This window comes from Cebus imitator, unplaced genomic scaffold (genome assembly GCF_001604975.1).
Source record: "Cebus imitator isolate Cc_AM_T3 unplaced genomic scaffold, Cebus_imitator-1.0 Scaffold358, whole genome shotgun sequence".
Lineage (NCBI taxonomy): Eukaryota > Metazoa > Chordata > Mammalia > Primates > Cebidae > Cebus > Cebus imitator.
The window spans coordinates 1714430-1737101 of record NW_016107673.1 but is presented as its reverse complement, the minus strand read 5'-3'; the positions used below and the strand labels follow the sequence as shown (position 1 = coordinate 1737101).

Here is a 22672-nt window from a genome sequence, read left to right as displayed (position 1 = left end):
CCTGTAATCCCAGCACTTTGGGAGGCCGAGGTGGGCAGATCATGAGATCAGGAGTTCAACACCAGCCTGGTCAACATGGTGAAACCCCTGTCTCTTCTAAAAATACAGAAATTAGCTAGGAGGTAGTGGCACGAGTCTGCAATCCCAGCTCCTTGGGAGGTTTGAGGCAGGAGAATCACTTGAGCCTGGGAGGCGGAGCTTGCAGTGAGCTGAGATAGCACCACTGCACTCCAGTCTGGGTGAGTGACTGAGACCTTGTCTTAAAAAAGAAAAAAGAAAAAAGAAAAAATTTCAAAGCTCATCTTATTAACCATCATCACTTCTTTCATTATGACTTGAAATTGAATCAAAAGGGTATATAATTTTATTTACGACCTCCATTGTTTACTGGGATGGGATTTTAACTGTCAAACATAAAATATATCATACTGTAAACAATAAGTTATTTCCATAAAAAGCAAAAAGCATCTGTCAAGAAAGCAGCAGGCCTCTTCAGAGTATAGTGATGCCATACTCCCATGTAACACTGTTCTTAACAAAGGCAGATTTGGAGAAGGTGGATAAAAATTCCACATGCTGGGGAGATTTTTGAAGGCCAATGGGCTTTTAATTTTTGAGTCTCTTTAAGGAAGATTTGCAGTCCTGGAGTGTTCTTTGTGAACCCCCCTGAGAAAAATAATTGTGTTGCTAAAATTCTAGATTTACCATATACTCTAATGGGGAGTACGGTAATAGTCCTCTGTGAAAATAGCTGGCCCCTAGGAGGAAGTGGGGAGAAAGACAGTTGCAACAATCTCACAAAACGTTTCACAATCACACCAAAGCCCTGGGTAGAAAGGCGCTCACAGTATGTATCTCAGAGCTGGATCCAAGTGGCTTCTGCAACCCTCTGTCACCAAGTTCGTGATAGCCGGTCATGCACGGATCACGTTACCCAGCAAGCTTCTAATTATCATCATGGAATTCTTGGTGTGCCACAGAAACATTTATCAGTTATTTATAATATCAGAAAGCAAAGTTCGTGGACTTTCCTGTTGTTTGTTCACTGGTTCTTTGTGGACTCTATCCCATCAGTGAAGAGAAGAGCCTTTCTTAGAATTCAATTGACAGAGCCCCCTGGGCTGACTTCTCCATCCCTGCTGGCTGGGACAGATTCCATTCAGTCATTCCTCTAAAAAAATGCCTCGTCCAGCTGCCGCCTGCACCCAGGTTGGCTCTTTCACACCACAGATCTGCACTTGCTTCATTCAGCCCTGTGCAGCCTCTGGGATGAAACAGCTCTGACAGCTCACTTGGATATAGATGAAAGTTCTTCTCCCATCCTGACCGTCCCCCACCTCTTCATATGATTCAGCATGTGCATTCAGGAATTGCTCTACATGGAAACCCAAATTTACAGACCAATTTGTCAATTCATTAGAAGAAAGCAAGGTAGAGAGAAGATTAATCACCACCTTGCAGGTTCTGGGGGTTTAGTGGAGGCAGGAAGGGATAGTTCGCTCCTTCTCAGATCTACTCAGATCAACTCGTTGTTACGAAACACTTGTTTCTCAATCTACCTTAAAAACAAGCCTTGTAAGATTCGTAGAATTATTCGCTGGTTCTTTACTAAATCTGAGAGACTCACAATAAAGAATAGCAAGCAAATAAAGTTTCCTACAAGTTGTTAGCCCAATGAAACTAAAACCAATCATTATTTGGCAGGAAAAAAAATTAAACAACATTTGATGGCATTAAAACTAGTCAGCTGACTAGTCTTCTTATGTAAGTATGTTCCTTCAAAAGGGCAAATGTGGTCTAGTGTGGTGGCTCACACATGTAAGCCCAGTACTTTGGGGGGCCAAGGCAGGCTGATCACTTGAGGTCAGGAGTTCAAGATCAGCCTGGCCAACATGGTGAAACTCCATCTCTACTAAAAACACAAAAATTAGCTGTGTGTGGTGCCGGGACCTGTAATCCCAGCTACTTGGGAGGCTGAGGCAGGAGAATCACTTGAACCTGAGAGGTGGAGGTTGCAGTGAGCCAAGATTGCACCACTGCATTCCAGCCTGGCTGACAGAGCAAAACTGTGTCTCAAAATAAATAAAAATTTAAAAAAGCAATTGTAACCTCTGACTTCCACAGGAGACAAGGAGTGAGCCACAGGAGGAAGTTTAGAGCCCGACCTCTCTTATCTGAGCATTTCAGGCTTCTTGGGGGCAGGACAGTACATGATCCTGCTGCATTTCTCAGCAAAAGAAAAAAAAAGTGTCATCAGCTCTTTCATGCACATGAGTTTTCAGGGGAAGAGTGTTTCTGCCTCATCGTCCTCCTATTTCATGCAATAGCTTCAGATGGTTTTACAATAGCCCCGTGTGCTGAAATGAGGCAAACATGGCCTGTGGTTCTTTCCTGTTACAGGAAGCAGTGTTCACATTGCCCAGTGTTTTAAAACCCAAAATTGACCCTTGCCTAAGTGCAGCATAAAGTATTTTATAAGTCAAGATGTTTTGATCTTTTGTTGATGTCATCATTTTATTATAGAGTTTCTAGTTATGAACACAAGATAATGGACTATTGTATTTTATTTTTGAGATGGAGTCTTGCTCTATTGCCAAGGCTGTAGTGCAATGACACAATCTTGGCTCACTGCAACCTCTGTCTCCCGGATTCAAGTGATTCTCCTGCTTCAGCCTCCCAGGTAGCTGAGATTACAGGTGCCTGCCACCATGCCTGACTAATTTTTGTATTTTTAGTAGACACAGGGTTTCACCATGTTGGCCAGGCTGGTCTTGAACTCCTGACTTCAAGTGATCCACCTGCCTTGGCCTCCCAAAGTGCTGGGATTACAGGTGTGAGCCACTGTGCCGGTCAAGTTAATGGACTCTTAACAAGCTTCTTATCAACTGGCAAACTTCAACCATTTCTTTATTTTATTTTATTTTATGTATTTGTTTATTTTGAGACAGGGTCTCGCTCTGTTGCCCAGGCTGAAGTGCAGTGACATGATCACAGCTCACTGTAGCCTTGGCCTTCCAGGCTGAAGCAATCCTCCCAACTCAGCTTCCTGAATAGCTGGGACTACAGGTGCATACCACCACATTTGGCTAATTTTTGTATTTTTTAGTAGAGACAGGGTTTCATCAGTTGGTCAGGCTGGTCTCGAACTCCTGACCTCGTGATCCACCCACCTCAGCCTCCCAAAGCGCTGGGATATAGGCATGAGCCACCGCGTACCACCAAAATCACTTTTTCTATATGCAACTTGCTTTTCTCCTTAATCATCTCAATGTCTNAGATAGGGTCTCACTATGTTGCCCAGGCTGGTCTCAAACTTCTGGGATCAAGCAATCTTCCTGCCTCAAAAAAATTTTATCTTTGTTCTCTTATGAGTGGGATAGTGGAAGTTTAGTTTTTAATTCTGAATTACAGAATTACAGTTATGACCTTGCATTGCCTTGCTCCTGGCTGCTCTTTGTGGTGTTTAGGGACCAGCAGAATCAGGAGCTCCTGGGAGCTTGTTAGAAATGCAGAATTTCAGGGCCCTCCGCAGACCTACTGAGAATCTGCATTTTAAGAAGATGTGATTTTCTGATGAGCTCAAGTCTCTCCCCAGCCTCCCCTAGGCTTCATCTTACATCTGATACCTCCTCCAGCAGCTCTCTAACTCCTAGCTCTCCTAATTAAAGATGTTATTGCTATGAGTCCCATTTCCATTCATCATTACACTGGTAGTTAATATTAGTGGGAAGCTTACTGGCTCTCTTGATAAAAAGTCACTATTAATGTTTGAATAAGTGAACGTGTATTCATTTGTCTGGCTGTTGACAATGTTTAGTCTAAATTCTCAAAAAAACAGTGGCTGTGTTTATTTCTGTCTCTTCACACTGTTCCTGAGATAGGCCTTACACTCATATTTAGGTGATCATGAGATGTCCAGCATTGTGTCATAATTCTTAAGCAATATCATCTAAGACTAAAGCTGAGTTTCCTAAGAGGCGAACATGATGAATCAAATAGGTAAAATAACCATATTGGCGATGATCTCATTGACAAAGCTGCTTTATTTACCCCCTTTTGGCCAGAACACAATTCCATTTTTTAATGTATCGTCATGTACCACAAAATGACATTTCAGTCCACAAGAGAGCACATATGCAATGGTGGTCCCTTAAGATTGTAATGGAGCTGCCCCCTACAGGTGTACCATTTCTTATGTTTCACACTCTATTTTCACTGTACCATTTCTATGTTTGGATATGTTTAGATACACAAACACCTATCATCGTGTTACCATTGCCTACAGTATTCAGTCTAGTAACGTGATGTACAGGTTTGTGGCCTAGGAGCAGGAGGCCATACCATGTAGCTCAGGTGTGTAGAAGGCAACACCATTTGGGCTTGTGTAAGTGCACTCTATGATGTTGGCACAATGACAATATTGCCTAACAATACATTTTTCAGAATGTGTCTCTGTCGTTAAGCAATACCCAACTGTATGTGTAATATTTTAAAGGTTGCAATAATGTGCTTTAAAAATACATACCACTCCAATGTGTTTGGTGGTGGTGGTGGTCTTATTTTGGTATGTTTGTTTGTTGCAAATAAAAAATGTATTTGATGTCTAAGATACCCTAAATAGAAGCCATAGTTTAACATTTTATATGAGAAATATTTTGTTATAAATTGACATAAATACCTAGGAAAATACTGACATTGTCAATAAAATAAGTTCATTACCTCTTAGTGTATGTTATTTTCAAAATAAACTATAATCTGTAGTTCATTGTCAAATCAGAATTACATGAAGATTAAGAAAAGCAAAGACTACGTAATGCAATAATGTTCTGTACCTATACCAGTAAGTTTGATTAGAAGAATGTTCTGTAAGTAGCATTTTCTAACTGATTCTGTGTATTCTAGCCATGAGAATCTTGACTGAACCTATTGTGTAGAACCCAACAGGCCCAGGTATCCAATGATAAACATCCCTGGAAGGCCTCTGTCTTTAGCTGAAGCTGGACAATTGGATTCAGAGATGTTAGGACACGGGCTCTGGAACACAGAGACCTAAAGGCAGACCTTATCTCTACCAGTTACTGTTTGACCTTGAGCAGTTAACAATTCCTCATCTTTAAAAGGGGATTCATAGTTCCCTCCTATATCGTTGCTATAATGTGAGGATTAAATGCAGTAATACCGTATAAAATATTTAGAGCAATATTAGCAAGTATTACAATTGTTGATTTAGGCTGTTAAACAATTACAAAACAGTAGTCAGTATTTGTAAGTTGTTTCAGTTAAAGATGTTTTAAATTTAATACAATTGAAGGGCTAGGTTCCCATCTCCAGACAAATAAATTCTAAGTAATACTGTATCCTTTTGCAGGTAGAAGAAGCAGATGATTGGCTCAGACATGGAAACCCGTGGGAGAAGTCCCGCCCAGAATTCATGCTGCCTGTGCACTTCTATGGAAAAGTGGAACACACCAAGACCGGGACCAAGTGGATTGACACTCAGGTATTCAGAATGCGCGTATAGCCCGCATTTTGTATGGTATTTAGCACAGTAGACAACACATTGAATATGTAGTGTACAGTGTGATATTGAGTATTGAATAATAGAATACATTTTTGTAAATAAATGTGTTACTTCTTTTACTGCAACCCACTTGTTTTGGAGACAAGGGAGCTGAGGTCAAAAGAGAACTGACTCCCTGAAGGTCAGGTGACTTACAAGGGTCATTTTGCAATCAGCTTTGTCAGAAAATTCTTAGTTTTTTTGTTTTGTTTTTGAGACGGAGTCTCCCACTGTCTCCTGGGCTGGAATGCAATGGCCTGATCTCAGCTCACTGCAATCTCTGCCACTGCACCTGGCCAGAAAGTTGTCAGTTCTGTAGTAACCAGCACACTTAGCTCTTCGTTCTTATGTTAAGTTGTTGATACAAAATTGAATAATTTTAAATGTCGTTCCTGGCTGGGCGTGGTGGCTCTTGCCTGTAATCCCAGTACCTTAGAAGGCCGAGGCAGGCGGATCACCTAAGATCAGGAGTTCACGACCAGCCTGGCCAACGTGGTGAAACCCTATCTCTACTAAAAACAGAGAAATTAGCCAGGCGTGGTGGTGGGCAGCTATAATCCCGGCTACTCAAGGCTGGGGCCACTGATCCAGGAGAATCGCTTGATCCTGGGAGGCGGAGGTTGTAGTGAGCCAAGATCACGCCATTGCACTCCAGCCTGGATAACAAGAGTGAGACTATGTCTCAAAAAAAAAAAAGTCATTTCTCACCCCAGCACCAAATATTAACATTTATTTGCAACTTCAAAGGGATAAACATTTAATACTGAAAAACTTATTTCAAAAGATTACCAAAGTCCTTATGTATTATGAAGTCAGAAAAATAATGCAAAATATTGCAAACTGTTATTTTTCTCTAGGAGTGCCATATCACTCCTAGAGAAATAATGCTGGTGTCTATTCAAGTGTACTTATTTCATGGACATATATGTATTCTGACACTAAATTTGAGTATTGCCCTGTCGCTGAATGAAGGCATCACCAGTGGTGGTTTGAGCTTTGCTGTCTTCGTGCCCACTGATAAATAATCCCTATTAACAATATTCAGCCATTCTTTTAAAACTTGAAGAAAACGATAAAATCAAGTAAATGATATTCTTATATGTGAAAATTGGGAGAAAAATTTAGTATTATTATAGTGTTAAACTTGGTTGGTTTGGTATTATTCTTCCAAAATAAATGTTTCATTTTACTTCAGAGGAGCCAAAAGCTGTGTTATTGCTGCTTTAAAAAACAAAAACAAAAAACCGATGGTTTATTTTGCTAATCCATATAGAGCTATTCACAGTATAGAAAAATAATGACATTTTAAAAACTGTTTCCTATCTGAACATACATTTATTTAGCACATGAAATAACAGATTAGAAGTAAGTAATTAAAGCATAATGGTATAGGAAGAGTAAACTAATACGGTGACTTGAAGGGAAGTTCTTGTTTTGGTTTTGATGTTTGTTTGTTTTCGTTTTGGTTAAACAGTAGGCCATAATCTAAGTTTACAACTGTCATCAGGAAAGCTGTACACAAATCAGTCATTTAATACACCCAAAGAAATTCACATATGTTTGATATTAAAGTAGAAAGTATCTTCTATTAGACTTTGGCACCTAAACTTAATCAGCGGCTTTTGATCTGTCTAAAAGTATGCAGTTTACTGGCCAGGCATGGTGGCTCACAGTCATCCCAGCACTTTGGGAAGCCAAGGCAGGCAGATCATTTGAAGTCTGGAATTTGAGAGTTTGAGACCAGCCTGACCAACATAGTGAACCCCGTCTCTACTACAAGTATACAAAAATTAGTTGGGCATGATACGGGCGCCTGTAGTCCCAGCTCCTCAGGAGGCTGAGGCAGGAGGATTGCTTGAACCCAGGAGGCGGAGGTTGAAGTGAGCTGAGATTGTGCCACTGCACTCCAGTCTGGGTGACAGAGTGAGACTCCATCTCAAAAAAATAAAATTAAAATAAAAATATGCAGTTTACACAATCAATCCTGAAAGCTATTTTATTTACACTGTGGGTCCCACTGCTGAGCTAACTTGTATTTACAAAGCACCTCTAGATATCTTCATAATGTATCCAGAAATTCAATTAGAGAGAGTGTGTGTTTCTGGGCCCACAGAGGCAAAGTTATGGGGCAGCGGTAATGTAAGTGAGCTGGCCCAAGTCACACAACTTAGCTTTATAGATTGAAGTCATCACATGGATTAACCCCAAGCTGATACCCAGTGAGGTCAGAGCATGAGGCCAGATGTGCTCTGTGTGTGCATGGGATGGCTTCCAATAAAGTGAAATGACACAGTCACCTGTCAGTCTAGGTCCTCTAGGAAGCAAACACCAGAGAGAATGTGAAGTGCAAGTGACATATTGGGGGATGCCTATGAAGGATCAAGGGGAGAGGGAGCAGAACAAGGTAGAAAGTCTTCAAACTGTGACACAGCTGTGCCACCTGTGAAAGGAGACCACAGTGCCACTCTGAGCAAGTGGCCAGGCTGATGGAGCCTGAGACTAAAGATTACCCATTCAAGAAGTCCTGACCCTAGTGTCCTAACAACATGGAGCACTCCAGAGGGCACAGCCTTGGTGTGAGCTCTGAGGGAGCAAGTTCTCTTTAAAGTTCTCTGAAAGATCTAAGGTATGTACTTTCTGGGTTACCTTAATTATGCTTCAAGGATCAGAAGGCTCAAACTCTTGTTTGAACCCAGACTCAATCCCAGCCTATAAATGACTTTCCCTGACTGATCACTTTTGTCTCTTAATGAAAGATATAAATGAGGGTGATTTATTACTTCAAGGTCACAGTGATCATGAAAGCATGACTGAATATATGTGATTGATACGGACTGTGACGCTTCATTCATTCATAATTCAGTAGACCGATTAAAGAGATATATGTGTTTAGGTTTCAGTCCTGCCATGACTGTGACCTTGGGCAAGTCACTTCTCTCTTAGCTTCAGCTCCCTCATGTCCAAAATGAGTGGGTTGCATTAAATGAGATCTAGCATCCTCCAGTTCAATTAGTCTGTCATTCTCCTTCCTTTGAGCTTGACTCAGATGCAACAGCGAATATGAATCATTTCTCACATAAATTTTCGATATACTGTGAAACATTGTTCATCTTCCCGTTCTCCATTTCAGTGACTGTCACAAAGATCAAGCTAGATTTTCCAAAGCTTACCACTTAGACTCAACTCAGCTAATTATCAGCTAATTTGGCAGATCACTATAGGAATCACTAAAATAACTCCTTATGCAACTTTTAGAAATCTAGCACAACATTTTAAATATTATATGTGATGTTATATCTTCATAAGTTTCCTATTCCATTGATTTTCATATTTGAAATCAGATCACTGAAAAACCTATGCAAAACGTATTCTAAGTGCTATTTTTTGGTGGGTACAGATTCACATTGTCACTTTGTTCGTACATCATATTTTATTATTATTAGAGCAATGTCTTGATCTGAAACATGAAAGATAAACTTTTTTGAGTACTAATACCATATCATTCCATTCCACTGCATTTATATCAGGGAAAGGGCATTTGGGAGAGTCAACATAGAAATATTATAAAGGGGCCAGGAGCGGTGGCTCATGCCTGTAATCTCAGCACTTTGGGAGGCTGAGGAGGGTGGATCATGAGGTCAAGAAATCAAGATCATCCTGGCCAACATGGTGAAACCCTGTCTCTACTAAAAATCCAAAAATTATCTGGGCGTGGTGGCACGCGCCTGTAGTCCCAGTTACTTGGGAGGCTGAAGCAGGAGAATCGCTGGAACCCAGGAGGTGGAGGTTACAGTGAACCGAGATCATGCCATTACACTCCAGCCTGGCAACAGAGCAAGACTCCATTTAAAAAAAAAAAAAGAAAGGAAGAAATACGGTAAAGGATTTCTTTACATCATCAGTGTGGACTGTTCCAGTCACCAAATTGTACCAGGTCGGGGAGGAACCCCCTCCTTCTAATTATGTGTTCCTCTAATACCCTCTGCAGCCTGGGATCCTCTTCTCAGTTTAGGACTCGCACAATTTGAGTTGGTGATGGCGCCAGAAATAGAATTTCATTGCAATCTCCTAACCCCTTGTTCAACCTGTGTCATCACACTTGGGAAACAATGAGCAGCTGCTTCTGTTTAATCCCACAGGTGGTCCTGGCTCTGCCATATGACACCCCGGTGCCTGGATACATGAATAACACGGTCAACACCATGCGCCTCTGGTCTGCTCGGGCACCCAATGACTTTAACCTCAGAGACTGTGAGTACAGCACAGGCCTTGGTTTCTTTATCCATGTGCTTAATCTTTTTGATTGGTAGTTAGAACCAAATTGAGCTTGAAACAAACAAAAAAGCCTTGAGTTTCTGATCTGAAGGTCAGTGACTAAGCAGGCATGGTATGGAGGAAGTAGGGAGGGCATTTTTGAAACAATCTTCAGTTTGACCCTCCCAGATTCTCATGTGAAGTCCAGCATGAAGATATGTTGAAATCCTTTGGGATTTTTAGGAATTTTAGGAATCCCACATGACACACAGCAAACAGCCAGTGAGATCAAGAGGTTTCCAAAAACAATGGCTGGTTTCACTATTTATTGTTTCTCTGACTTTCCCCTAGTTAATGTTGGAGACTACATTCAGGCTGTGCTGGACCGAAACCTGGCTGAGAACATCTCCCGGGTCCTCTATCCCAATGACAATGTGAGTGATCAGGATTGCATTCTCAGTGGCTACAGCAGCAGCTTATTCCACAAGAGCCTGTTCAGTAACCCATAAAACACCTTTAATATAATGTTTTTCCATGTGCAGAACAAGCTCCACATTTCTTCCTGAATTGTCTAGATTTCCCCTCCTAACCAAGTAAGGAAAAAGATCCGTATAATTCATGAAATCAGAATTGGTATTTTGCCCTTGATTCGTGACCCCATCACTAATTGGGAGTTTCTGGAGATGTATTTTAAAACAAAACCTGGATATAAGAGATGAAGTAAATCAGTGGTGAAGCACTGCTTCTTTTCCAGATAGAAATTTCATCTGCAAAGTCAGAATCACTGACTTCCTGCCTCACCCCTTCCCTCACTGGCTAGGCACTTTCTGGTTCTCTACCCTAGTGCTAGGTGGAGTCAGAGACCTTGGGACAGACCCATAAACAAACATCTGTTTCTTCTGCCACTTACTTATGTCTTTAAACTTTTTCTTCTCATTGATTATTCTAAACTTATTGTAAATATAGCTTAGTTAAAAACACACACATACACTTTGGACTGGGTACGATGGCTCACGCCTGTAATCCCAGCACTTTGGGAGGCTGAGGTGGGCAGATCATTGCAGGTCAGGAGTTTGAGACCAGCCTGGCCAACATCGCGAAACCCTGTCTCTACTGAAAATACAAAAAATTAGCCAGGTGTGATGGTAATCCCAGAAACTCCGGAGGCAGAACAATTGCTTGAGCCTGGGAGACAGGTTGCAGTGAGCCAAGATTGTACCACTGCACTCCAGCCTGGATGACAGAACAGGACTCCATCTCACAGCAAAACAAAACAATAACAAAAACGAAACACACTTGGAACGGATCTCAGATAACTGCTTTCGATTCTTGGTTGTTTTAAATATATGTAGCTCTAAACTTCTCTGTATGTAAAATCATTTTCTTGAAGCTGTAATGATTTTGTTTAAGTCATCTCAGAAGCAATAAAATTAGCACTCTGCTTTATAAAGATGGCAGAAAACAAGGATCTTAGGGGCACTAGGACATAAATAGTCCTTAATACCAGATGTCCACTTGGTGTTAAAATCGTAATCTCTCAGAAGGCAGTTTTGCTGCAGCATCTTTAGGAACCTAATGATATATGTTATTATTCTTTTGAGGAAAGCATTGTGACTTCAGTACATTTCAGAGAAATCTGTAACCCAAAAGCAAAAAGTTATTCTACATCAGGATCAAAGTAAGAATTCTCCAAGTCTGGGACCATACTACCAACCCAAACTCAGGTTCCAGGGGTTTGAAATTCATCCTTCTGTCTTCCGTAAGGACCAAAGCTAATTTTACTAGGAAATAATCATCTGCAGTAACTGACAATACATTCTAAATTAGCCTGGGTTAAAAAGTTGGCTAGGTTTGTTGGCTGAAAGGTAGCTCTCAGGATCATGTTTTTGCTTGTTTGTTTGTTTGTAAGAGTGAGCTGATAAACCCTTTTTGTATTGTAATTACAATAACAAATTCGTCCTTCTCCTCAATTTAGCCATAGCCCTAGTTCAAACATTAGTCTCTCTTCCAAAAAGTCTGCACCTTTCTTCACTCTGCAGCTTTGAGATATTTGTTCCCTGCTTAAAACTCTTGAAAGACTTTGGATTGCCTAGAAGCGAAGGACAGACTCTTAGTTATGTTGCCTAAGTTCTTCATTGGTGTGATCACCAGTTCCCTGATGCGTCTTCCATGATTTTGCCCCAACAGTAGCCCCCAGCTGTGCAGGACTATTGACCCTGTTCCTTACCACTTCCTTGCCTTGCACAGCATCCTTTGCTTGCAGGGAATATTCTGGCCCTCTGTGTCAATTCTGACACAACCCTACTTATCTTTCAGGGCTTAGATGAAGAATTATCTCATCACCCAGGTTCTCAAAATACTCTGTATTTAGCTTAACTTAATTGTTTTTTTTAAAAATCATCACATTGTATTTATAGCCTTCTTTACACTCCTCCTCTCCCTACTAATTTGAACTTCTTGAGGTCAAGGATTGTGTTTAATTAATCATTTTATTTCTTAAAACTTTCCTGGCTCAATAAATGTTACAGTTTATTAGAGATGAATTCAATAGTGCTATTTATTATTTTTGAGAATGACTTCATTATAATTTTTATAATGATATATGTCATTAGAAAAAATATTTAAGTAACATAAAATGTACCAAGAATAAAATAAAATCTCATTCCTAATTCTACCACCTATAAATTCCCATTGGTACAGGTTGAGTATACCTTATCCAGAATGCTTGGGACCAGTAGTGTTTCAGAATTCCGATGTTTTCAGATTTTGGAATATTTGCATATACATAATGAGGTATCTTGAGGATAGGGCCCAAGTTTAAAGACAAAATCCATTTATGTTATATATACACATTATACACACAGCCTGAAGCAATTTTATACAGTATTTTTAGTAGTTCTGTGCATGAAACAAAGTTTTGACTGTATGTTGATTATGACCTGTCACGTGAGGTCAGGGGTAAAATTTTCCACTTGGCAGTGTCACATGAGTACTCAAAAGTTTCAGATTTTGGATTTCCAAATTAGAGATGCTTGACCTGTACTATGAATCCAGGCGGTTTTCTATTAATGACTTTTAATTTTTAATCCAGCCTTTCAATTATCAAAGTTGTACATACACATAATTGATTTTCTATATACTTACCTCCATATTTCTTTTTGTTTTTGTTTTGTTTTTTGAGATGGATTCTTGCTCTGTTGCCCAGGCTGGAATGTGATGACGGAGTCTCTGCTCAGTACAACCTTCGCCTCCCAGGTTCAAGTGATTCTCCTGCCTCAGCCTCTGAGTAGCTGGGATTACAGGCGCGTGCCGCCACACCTGGCTAATTTTTTGTATTTTTAGTAGAGTCAGGGTTTCACCATGTTGGTCAGGCTGGTCTCAAACCCCTGGCCTTGTGATCTAGCCACCTCAGCCTCCCAAAGTACTGGGATTATAGGCATGAGCCACTGCACCTGGCCTTACCTCCGTACTTCTGAATAACATGCAGTTACTGCTATTTCTTGATTTTTTTCATTTTTACAATTGTTTGTTGACTCCCCACCATTGAAGATGAGAATCTAGCTCACATCCTCACATATACTCCCATCCTCACCACATGAACACATACTTCCCATCCCCAATTCTCTCAACATACTTACATCATAATTTCCACCAGCTCCTTAATCAGCATTTCCATTATTGTGACTATGTAAATGCTACAGACAGCTGATCTGTGCGTATGTGTGTCTTCATATAATGATTACTTTTCTTTTTCTTAAAATGTTGAACTTATCCTGGAATTAATAATTGTTAATTGCTTTGCTTGCTTGGTTTTCTGAGTAATTTTCCCTAATTTAGCCCCTACTCTACCCAGTTATATACATTTCATCTCAATATGTTCACCTTAGGTATTCCATTAACTAAGTCTTTTTTTCTGATAATTACTTTTTAGTTCATTTAAATATCCACTCTTAGTAGTTAAATCCCAGAGGAAAATGCTAATTATAGGAGTGTGTTTAACTGAAAACTCATATTTCCATTTAAGTTTAGGCAATTATTCTTAACAGAAGGTATACAAACTAGTGCTGCAATAAAGCCTCCATCAAGTATCTCATACTTAAGCAAAGACCCCCAAATTGTAATTTGTAGCTTATTGTAGTTTTCATTCAAAATATGTTTTATGGCCTGGTGAGGTGGCTCATGCCTGTAATCCCAGCACTTTGGGAGGCCAAGATGGGCAGATCGCTTGAGCTCAGGAGTTCAGGACCAGCCTGGGCAATGTGGCGAAACCCTGTCTCTACAAAAAATGCAAAACTTAGCTGGGCATGGTGGTGCGTGCCTGTAGTCCCAGCTACTCGGGAAGCTGAGGTGAGAGGATTGCTGGAGACTGAGAGGCAGAGGTTGCAGTGAGCCAAGATCACATCACTGAACTCCAGCTTGGGTGACAGAGCCAGACCCTGTCTCAAAAATATAAATGTAAATAAATAAATAATATGTTATATAAATATATAATTTTAAATATATATATATATTTGTTTGATATTATCTGCGATCCAGGAAATTACCAATATATTCCTATCAGGCTATAAAACAGGAAACCCTGACATAGGTCAGTGATAATACTTTTAATAATTAGGGAGTTTAAAGCCCCAGATATTCTATATGCAGACCCCTATGCTCATGTTTGTTACTTTTAATAATATTCTGGTCCAAGGCTCACATTTGGGGGTCAGGGTTCTCATCATTTAAAAAATTTTAATGTTAATAGTTTTAGGAGTACAGATAGTTTTTGGTTACATGGCTAAGTTTTTTCACGGTGATTTCTGAGATTTTACACACCTGTCAGCTAAGCAGTGTACATCCAGTAAGTCGTCTTTTATCCCTCAAGTCCTCACAGTCCATTATATCATTCTTATGTCTTTGCATCCTTATAGCTTAGCTCCCACTTACAAGTGAGAACATATGATATTTGTTTTTCTATTCCTGAGTTACTTCGCTTAGAATAATAGCTTCCAGCTCCATCCAAGTTGCTGCAAAAGACATTATTTTGTTCCTTTCTATGGCTGAGTAGTATTCCATGGTGTATATATCTCACATATTTTTTATTCGCTCATTAGTTGGTGGGCACCTAGATTGGTTCCATATCTTTGCAATTGCAAATTGTGCTGCTATACACATGTGTGTGTACATGTGTCTTTTTCATATAATAACTTCCTTTCCTTTGGCTAGATACCCAGGAGTGAGATTGTTGGATCAAATGGTAGATCTACTTTTAGTTCTTTAAGGAATCACCATACTGTTTTCCACAGTGGCTGTACTAATTTACATTCCCACCAGCAGTGTAAAAGTGTTCCCTTTTCACCACATCCACGCCAACACCTATTGTTTTCTGACTTTTTAATTATGGCCATTCTTGCAGGAGTAAAGTGGTATCTCATTGTGATTTTAATTTACATCTCCCTGATAATTAGTAATATTGAGCATTTTTTCATGTTTGTTGGCTGTTTGTATATCTTCTTTTGAGAAGAATTGTCTATTCATGTCCTTTGTCACTTTTTGATGGGATTATTTGCGTTTTTTTCTTGCTGACTTGATGAGTTCCTTATAGATTCTGGATATTAGTCAAGGCTCACATTTTTAATAGAAGTTACAATTTTTAATTCTACAACCAGGTAAAGATAGGGCAGCTCCATGATCTATAAAATCGAAGTGTGATGGCGCAGGGTTAGGACCATTCCTTGGTGACATTTACATGGTCGAGCTGACCGACAGCAAATTTACATGGGGGGAAGTTGGAAGCTGGCCGCCATCATGGCCTCTAAGGCCTCCACCCTACACAACATGGCCTGGCTGCAATCCTGTCTCACAGTCATGTAGGGCATTCTCAGCCAGTCGTGGTTCTCCACATGGTCCACGGCTGCCATTGCTTCCCAACCTGTCGCCTGCCAGGCATGTGACTGCAGGGAGGAGGGCAGTCATAGACATGGTGCTGGTTGTGCTCAACTGCAGGAACTGGGGATAAGGTCTGAGGCCAAGCATCCTTGGGCTGTCAATTAACCTTTCTCTCATCTTCTTCCCTATTTTCGAAAGCACTTGGTACTACCAATTCCTGAGCCTTGAGGGGTTCCAATACACACACTGAGTTGCTTTTTGGCTCTTCTCTACTACCAGGTCAGGATTTGGCTGCCTTGGGTCTTCTGACTCACTCACCACTCATGCATCTGGTTTTCAGCCTCTAAAAGGTTGTTGCTGTTGTCTTTCTTCCAACCTCTATATCTTTTATCTGTATGCTTTTGGAGAATCCTTTTACTGCCATTTTAATGGAATCTCAGAAAAGAGCAAAGGTTCACAGTTTGGCATTCAAACTGCCATCCCTCAGCAGATGTCCAATAGGCCTTAGCCTTAAAGATCCCAGGGTAGGAGACACCAGTCACATTTTGGCCACACCTACAATATGAAACATTTTCATCCCGTCTCTCTGGCTTGAAGTTTTTTGAAGGGAAGGAGCTCAGATTGAAGCAGGAATACTTCGTGGTGGCTGCAACCTTGCAAGATATCATCCGCCGATTCAAAGCCTCCAAATTTGGCTCCACTAGTGGTGCAGGAACGGTGTTTGATGCCTTCCCGGATCAGGCAAGTATTCAGTCTGTGGATGTAGGTGGGGTCCACTGAGGGGCTGACTGGGATTTCCTATCAGATTAATTCCTCTCTCTCAATGCTAAAAAAGTAGAGCAGGAATAGTGTGCATCAAGCATTTCACAGAAGGTGGGCATATCATCAGGTGCTTTCTCCAGATGTGTTTGGACAAGGAAGCCAGAACCTCAGCCATCGTCACCTTCACGCTGATGTCTTTCCCCACCCAGGTGGCCATCCAGCTGAATGACACTCACCCTGCACTCGCCATCCCTGAGCTGATGAGGATTTTTGTGGATATTGAAAAATTGCCCTGGTCCAAGGTCTGGATAGTTTGGCTTCTTTTTCCTTTAATTAATCAGAATGCCTGCAGTTGAAAGACTTTGCCAAAAACTCCCTTTTTAGTTTCTCAAAGTAAGTTATTGTTGCTAACTTCCAGCAGTTATTCCCTAATGCTGACCATTCTCCATCCTTAGAGTTTTACAGGGAAGTAAGACTATAAATAAATGAATACATTCCTAATGGGACACAAATCAGTGGCTGTATTAAAGCTTATATGGTGTTTACCATTTTTGTGTTGAAAAAGATTCAAAATTAAATTCTCTAACCTCAGAAGACAGCTAATTAAGTGTCCCCATAGCTGTAGAAGTCAGCATTTTACATACTTTGTACTTGCTGACAGCACTACTTATGTTTTCATTTCTCAGTCTTTGTATATTTGATAAATCAGAGGCATGTAAGGATAGTAAATAGATTAATCAGAATGCTGTCTTAATTTCACCAGACAGCTTTACAAATGGCTTCCCCTCACACCTAGAACATACTTTCATTCTCTGGACTATTCAAGAACTTAGTGGAATCGAGTGTGTCTGACTATGCACACTCAGAATTGTCCTGTTGCAGGAAGGGTAGGGTTGAAGAAGGGTGTGGTCTGTGCAGTGGGGTGTCCCCCTGCAGGGGAAGCAGCTGACACCTCCCCTTCCCCCAGGCGTGGGAGCTCACCCAGAAGACCTTCGCTTACACCAACCACACGGTGCTCCCAGAAGCCCTGGAACGCTGGCCCGTGGACCTGGTGGAGAAGCTGCTCCCTCGACATTTGGAAATCATTTATGAGATAAATCAGAAGCATTTAGATGTAAGTCATTTTGAGAGATTTTCTTCCCTTCATGAGAGCAAAGTCTTAAGGTGTTACATATGGCTACAGTGTTCTTTCTTACCAAACATCTTTCGATCATTGATACATCAAAAGTACTCAAGTCCAAGTGGGGTTCCAGCAAAGGCAGCTTTTTGAAAGTGCTGAAATGGAGGGATGGCACCTCCCTAGAGCTAACTTCACCCCTCTCCATGGAAGTGAAGTTTATTATATTGAGTACACCAAAGATTTTACTTAAGATGTGAACAGCGTTATCCCAATGTTGCTTTAAACCTGAGTGACCAGCAAGGTCTTTCTCTTCCTTTGGCTAGAGAATTGTGGCCTTATTTCCTAAAGATGTTGACCGTCTGAGAAGGATGTCTCTGATAGAAGAGGAAGGAAGCAAAAGGATCAACATGGCCCATCTCTGCATTGTGGGCTCCCATGCTGTGAATGGCGTGGCTAAAATCCACTCTAACATCGTGAAGACTGAAGTGTGAGCCTCCGTGACTCTGGCAGTGGGTCTGACACTGATCCATTAATGGAATGGTGCTACTAAATGCAGGGCACTTAAGATTGCACTTAGGGATGAGGAAACGCCTTGTTAAAATGTTTAAAAGTATTTTCTTCTAGACAAAAACCTCTTCTCTTAAAAAAAAAAAAAAAAGGAAAGAAAAAAATGCTTTCCTCTCTGAACCATCCTAATTCTAGACATAGGAGCCAAAACAAACAAACAAATACCAGAAAACTATTCTACTGAAAGTGTGGTATATATGTCAGTGTGAAGAAGTCAGATGGAGGTGATTAGATTTGGAATTTTTCTGGTAATTCTTTTGAATGGCAAATGAATTTCTATTTAAATGACAGCCATAGCTGCTGCCAGCCTGTCCCTCTACCTTTATTTAACCTTTCTAATCCTGCACTTGGCTTCTTGCATATAACTCTGAACTTTATCCAGTATGCAGGACCCTGCTGTTTCAGCCAGATTCAGTGATGTGTCTCCTCCATCTCCAGATTCAAGGACTTCAGTGAGCTAGAACCTGACAAGTTTCAGAATAAAACCAACGGGATCACTCCAAGGCGCTGGCTTTTACTCTGCAACCCAGGACTTGCAGAGCTCATAGCAGAGGTAACTGGGAAGTGCTGAGAGGAAAGAAGGCCAGACTAGAATGCAAGAGACATATGGGTAGACTTTTATAACTGGTAAATCCCGTCTGCAGCAGGCTGGCTTCCCCAGCATGTGGCTTGTGCAGTCACACAGGGCTCTGTGCTGTGTTTAAATCTCTGCTGTAGTCATATTAAAATTATTATTATTATTATTATTATTATTGAGACAGAGTTTCACTCTGTCACCCAGGCTGGAGTGCAGTGGTACAATCTCTGCTCACTGCATCCTTCACCTCCTGGGTTCAGGCGATTTTCCTGCCTCAGCCTCCCGAGTAGCTGGGATTACAGGCGCACGTCAGTCACCATGCACTGCTAATTTTTGTATTTTTAGTAGAAGCGGGGTTTCACCATATTGGCCAGGCTGGTCTCGAACTTCAAACCCCAGGTGATCCACCCCCTCCTGCCCTGGCCTCCCAAACTGCTGGGAATACAGGCATGAGCCATCACACCCAGCTGTCATCTTGAAATTCTTAATTTTAAAACAAAATGTCCCGCAAATTATGTAGCTGGTTGCAGCTAACAGTATTCATAGGACACCCACATAGAAGACAGTTTTCTCTAGTAAAAGAGGATAATAAAGCTCATATAAATAATAGAACCTTGGTTCCTGGGACTCTTATCCATAGATTTCCTGTTTATAACACTTCAATACCAGTGAAGCTGGCTGAGTGCAATGGCTCATGCATATAATCCCAGTGCTTTGGGAGGCCTAGGCAGGAGACTCACTTGAGGCCAGGAGTTGGAAACCAGCCTGGGCAACATAATGAACCCTCCATCCCTTGTTTTTGCAAAAATAAAATTTTAAAAAGTAGCCAGGTGTGGTGGCATGCACCTGTAATCCTGGCTACTGGGAGGCCAAGGCAAGTGAATTGCTTGAGCCCACGAGTTCAAGGCTGCAGTGAGCTATGATCATGACAGTGCATTCCAGCCTGAGTGACAGGGTGAGATCCTGTCTCTAAAAAAATTAAATAAAAATAGGCCAGGGGGAGTGGCTCACACCTGTAATTCTAGCACTTTGGGAAGCCTAGAAAGGCAGATCATGAGGTCAGGAGTTCAAGACCAGCCTGATTAATATGGTAAAATCTCATTCCTGCTAAAAAGATAAAAATTACCCTGGCATGGTGGCACTTGCCTGTAGTCCCAGCTACTCAGGGGGCTGAGGCAGGAGAATCGCTTGAAGCCGGGAGGCAGAGGTTGCAGTGAGCCGAGATCCTGCCACTGCACTCCAGCCTGGGCAACAGAGTGAGACTCTGTCTCAAAAATTAATTAATTAATTAATTAAAATAATTTTTAAAATACCACTGAACCTACATTTAAGATACTAGCAAAAGTAATCTTCCCACATAAAATTTATAGCCTCTTCTCTGAGTCACACTATCCTGTGTTCTGTGTGATACGTGAACTGTACTGTGGTAGGTGATGGAGAGAAATACTGGCAGAAACTGCCCATTTGGGCTTGATTACCATTCCTAAACTGAAGTCACCTTTTCCTTTGAATTGAAAGAAAATTGGGGAAGACTATGTGAAAGACCTGAGCCAGCTGACGAAGCTCCACAGCTTCCTGGGTGATGATGTCTTCCTCCGGGAACTCTCTAATGTGAAGCAGGTGAGCCTTCCAGTGTGGGTCTTCTCCCATTCACTCCCTTTGAGAGTTTATCCTGTAGCTTTTAAAAACAGACCACCCAGCCGTGCACAGTGGCTCACGCCTGTAATTCTAGCACTTTGGGAGGCTGAGGAGGGTGAATCACCTGAGGTCAGGAATTCAAGACCACCCTGGCAAACATGGTGAAACTCCGTCTCTACTAAAATTACAAAAATTATCCGGGCAGTAGTGACGTATGCCTGTGATACCCGACAGGAGAATCACTTGAACGTGGCAGGTGGAGGTTGCAGTGATCCAAGATCGTGCCACTGCACTCCAGCCTAGGCTTTGAAAGAGTGAGACTCGGTCTCAAAAAAATAGAAATAAAAAAACCGACCACCCAATGCTTCTGAGCCAAAAGAGCTCTGGCACCATGCACTGTCTCAACAGGAGAATAAGCTGAAGTTTTCTCAGTTCCTGGAGAAGGAGTACAAAATGAAGATCAACCCATCCTCCATGTTTGACGTCCACGTGAAGAGGATACACGAGTACAAGCGACAGCTCTTGAACTGTCTGCACGTGATCACGATGTACAACCGTGAGTCAGCCCTGTAGCCAACAAGCCGTCTTCCACGTGAAAGCAGCAGCTTCAGCGTAGGTCTCACCGCTCTGACCTTCAGCTGTCTTTCATTCCATCTGCTTCTCCATCTTTTTCAGGCATTAAGAAAGACCCTAAGAAGTTATTCGTGCCAAGGACAGTTATCATTGGTGGTAAAGTAAGTTGATTCTATTCAGTGGGGACTTGGGGGCTCTAATCTCTTGCCATTCTTCTACTTCATCATGGCTGCCTTCTGTCAATGCGTTTGAACTTCTTCCCCAAGGCTGCCCCAGGATATCACATGGCCAAAATGATCATAAAGCTGATCACTTCAGTGGCAGATGTGGTGAACAATGACCCCATGGTTGGAAGCAAGTTAAAAGTAATCTTCTTGGAGAACTACAGAGTATCTCTTGCTGAAAAAGGTACTATCCTTGCAAAACATGCAGGGGCCAGGGCAAACTCTAGAGATCACATGGTATGAAAGATGGTGCAGCCAACCTCCAGGAGCTAGTAACTTAGGATAGAAGGTGTCATTCTTGTGCAGAATAAGGGCCTAAGGTAAGAGTTTTTAAAGTGACCCAAGTCACAACGAAATTGATGCCCTGGAGTCAGTAACACAGGAATATATTTGCAAGCATGTTTTCTTCCAAGCCACTGAGAGCTAGGTGCTGGGGGAGGCAGCCTTGATGTTTGGCATCATTTGGAACTAGCTCTACAAAAGAGAGTAAAGGTCTTCAGTTCCCAGCCCCAGTTTTGCAAGACAACAACAATTCCCCAGTCCTCAGATATTCCTTTGGTCACCCTGTGAGAGGAAGGGCTGTCATTTGCTCATGTAGCAATAATAAATGAGGACAGACGTCAGGCTGCCAAACCACGAGGCTTAGATGTGCCTCACATGGGCACTCCAGCATCAAGCATGATGCTCCCACATGGGGATAGCCAGATGGGCAAGAAGCCAGTGTCTCTTTCTCTTCCACTGGGTTCTTTGGTTATTTGGGTCACAAGCTCACAGAGCACCATCCACATGCAAATGCCCAACTGTGTATTCACCCACTTCCCAAACTGAAAAGATAGAAAGGGAGCTTTTTTTTTGTGTGTGTGTGTGTGTGATGTTTTTAGGCCCTCTGATGTTACTGTTTAAGAACTGTCTGCATAAAGAGAAAAGAGCCAGGTTCCTAGCGATGCAAAAGAAGATACATTTAAACCACAAATAAGCTCTCAGAGTAAAGCAGAGAAGAGGTTCTGATCTTTGTAGTCAAAGGAAGTGCTTCAGGCAGCTCTAATTTGTGTGCAAATCAGCGTGAACAGTCAGAGGCTTGATGTCTAGCTGCAGGCACACCTCAATTGTGTGTGGCTTATTTCCCTGCGGTGAAAGTGGAAGGAAGGAGGTGAGAAGTGGAAGGAATGCAGACAATCCAATCTCCTCAGGTTACCAAAGAGAAGTCCTGGAGAGACACTCTGAATGTTATGGATCAAGAAAGAGAAGTTCAGCATGGGCCACATAGGGAGACCCCATACCTACAAAAATTTTTTAAAATTAGCTGGACATGTCTGGGCGTGGTGGCTTATGTCTGTGATCCCAGCACTTTGGGAAGCTGACGCGGGCAGAGATCAAGACCATCCTGGCTAACACGGTGAAACTCTGTCTCTACTAAAAATACAAAAAAATTAGCCGGGTGTGGTGGCATGTGCCTGTAGTCCCAGCTACTCGGGAGGCTGAGGCAGGAGAATCACTTGGACCGGGGAGGCAGAGATTGCAGTAAA

The 22672-nt window shown here is 41.7% G+C and overlaps 1 protein-coding gene across 5 annotated transcripts in view; it reads left to right on the top strand.

Annotated features, from left to right (window-relative positions):
- The window catches only part of PYGL (glycogen phosphorylase L), a 71046-nt gene that overhangs the window by 16309 nt on the left and 32065 nt on the right, over positions 1 to 22672 (top strand). For all 5 annotated transcript variants that reach the window (XR_005196609.1, XR_005196608.1, XR_005196610.1 and 2 more), the window contains exons 5-16: positions 5369 to 5500; positions 9700 to 9811; positions 10166 to 10248; positions 16283 to 16426; positions 16657 to 16749; positions 17415 to 17561; positions 17891 to 18054; positions 18573 to 18687; positions 20230 to 20331; positions 20758 to 20905; positions 21025 to 21083; positions 21189 to 21330. Coding sequence is in view for 2 of the 5 variants with exons in the window: in XM_037730783.1 (XP_037586711.1) it covers positions 5369 to 5500; positions 9700 to 9811; positions 10166 to 10248; positions 16283 to 16426; positions 16657 to 16749; positions 17415 to 17561; positions 17891 to 18054; positions 18573 to 18687; positions 20230 to 20331; positions 20758 to 20905; positions 21025 to 21083; positions 21189 to 21330 (1441 nt within the window). In the remaining 3 variants the exon portion in view is untranslated. The remainder of the gene's footprint in view (positions 1 to 5368; positions 5501 to 9699; positions 9812 to 10165; positions 10249 to 16282; positions 16427 to 16656; positions 16750 to 17414; positions 17562 to 17890; positions 18055 to 18572; positions 18688 to 20229; positions 20332 to 20757; positions 20906 to 21024; positions 21084 to 21188; positions 21331 to 22672) is intronic.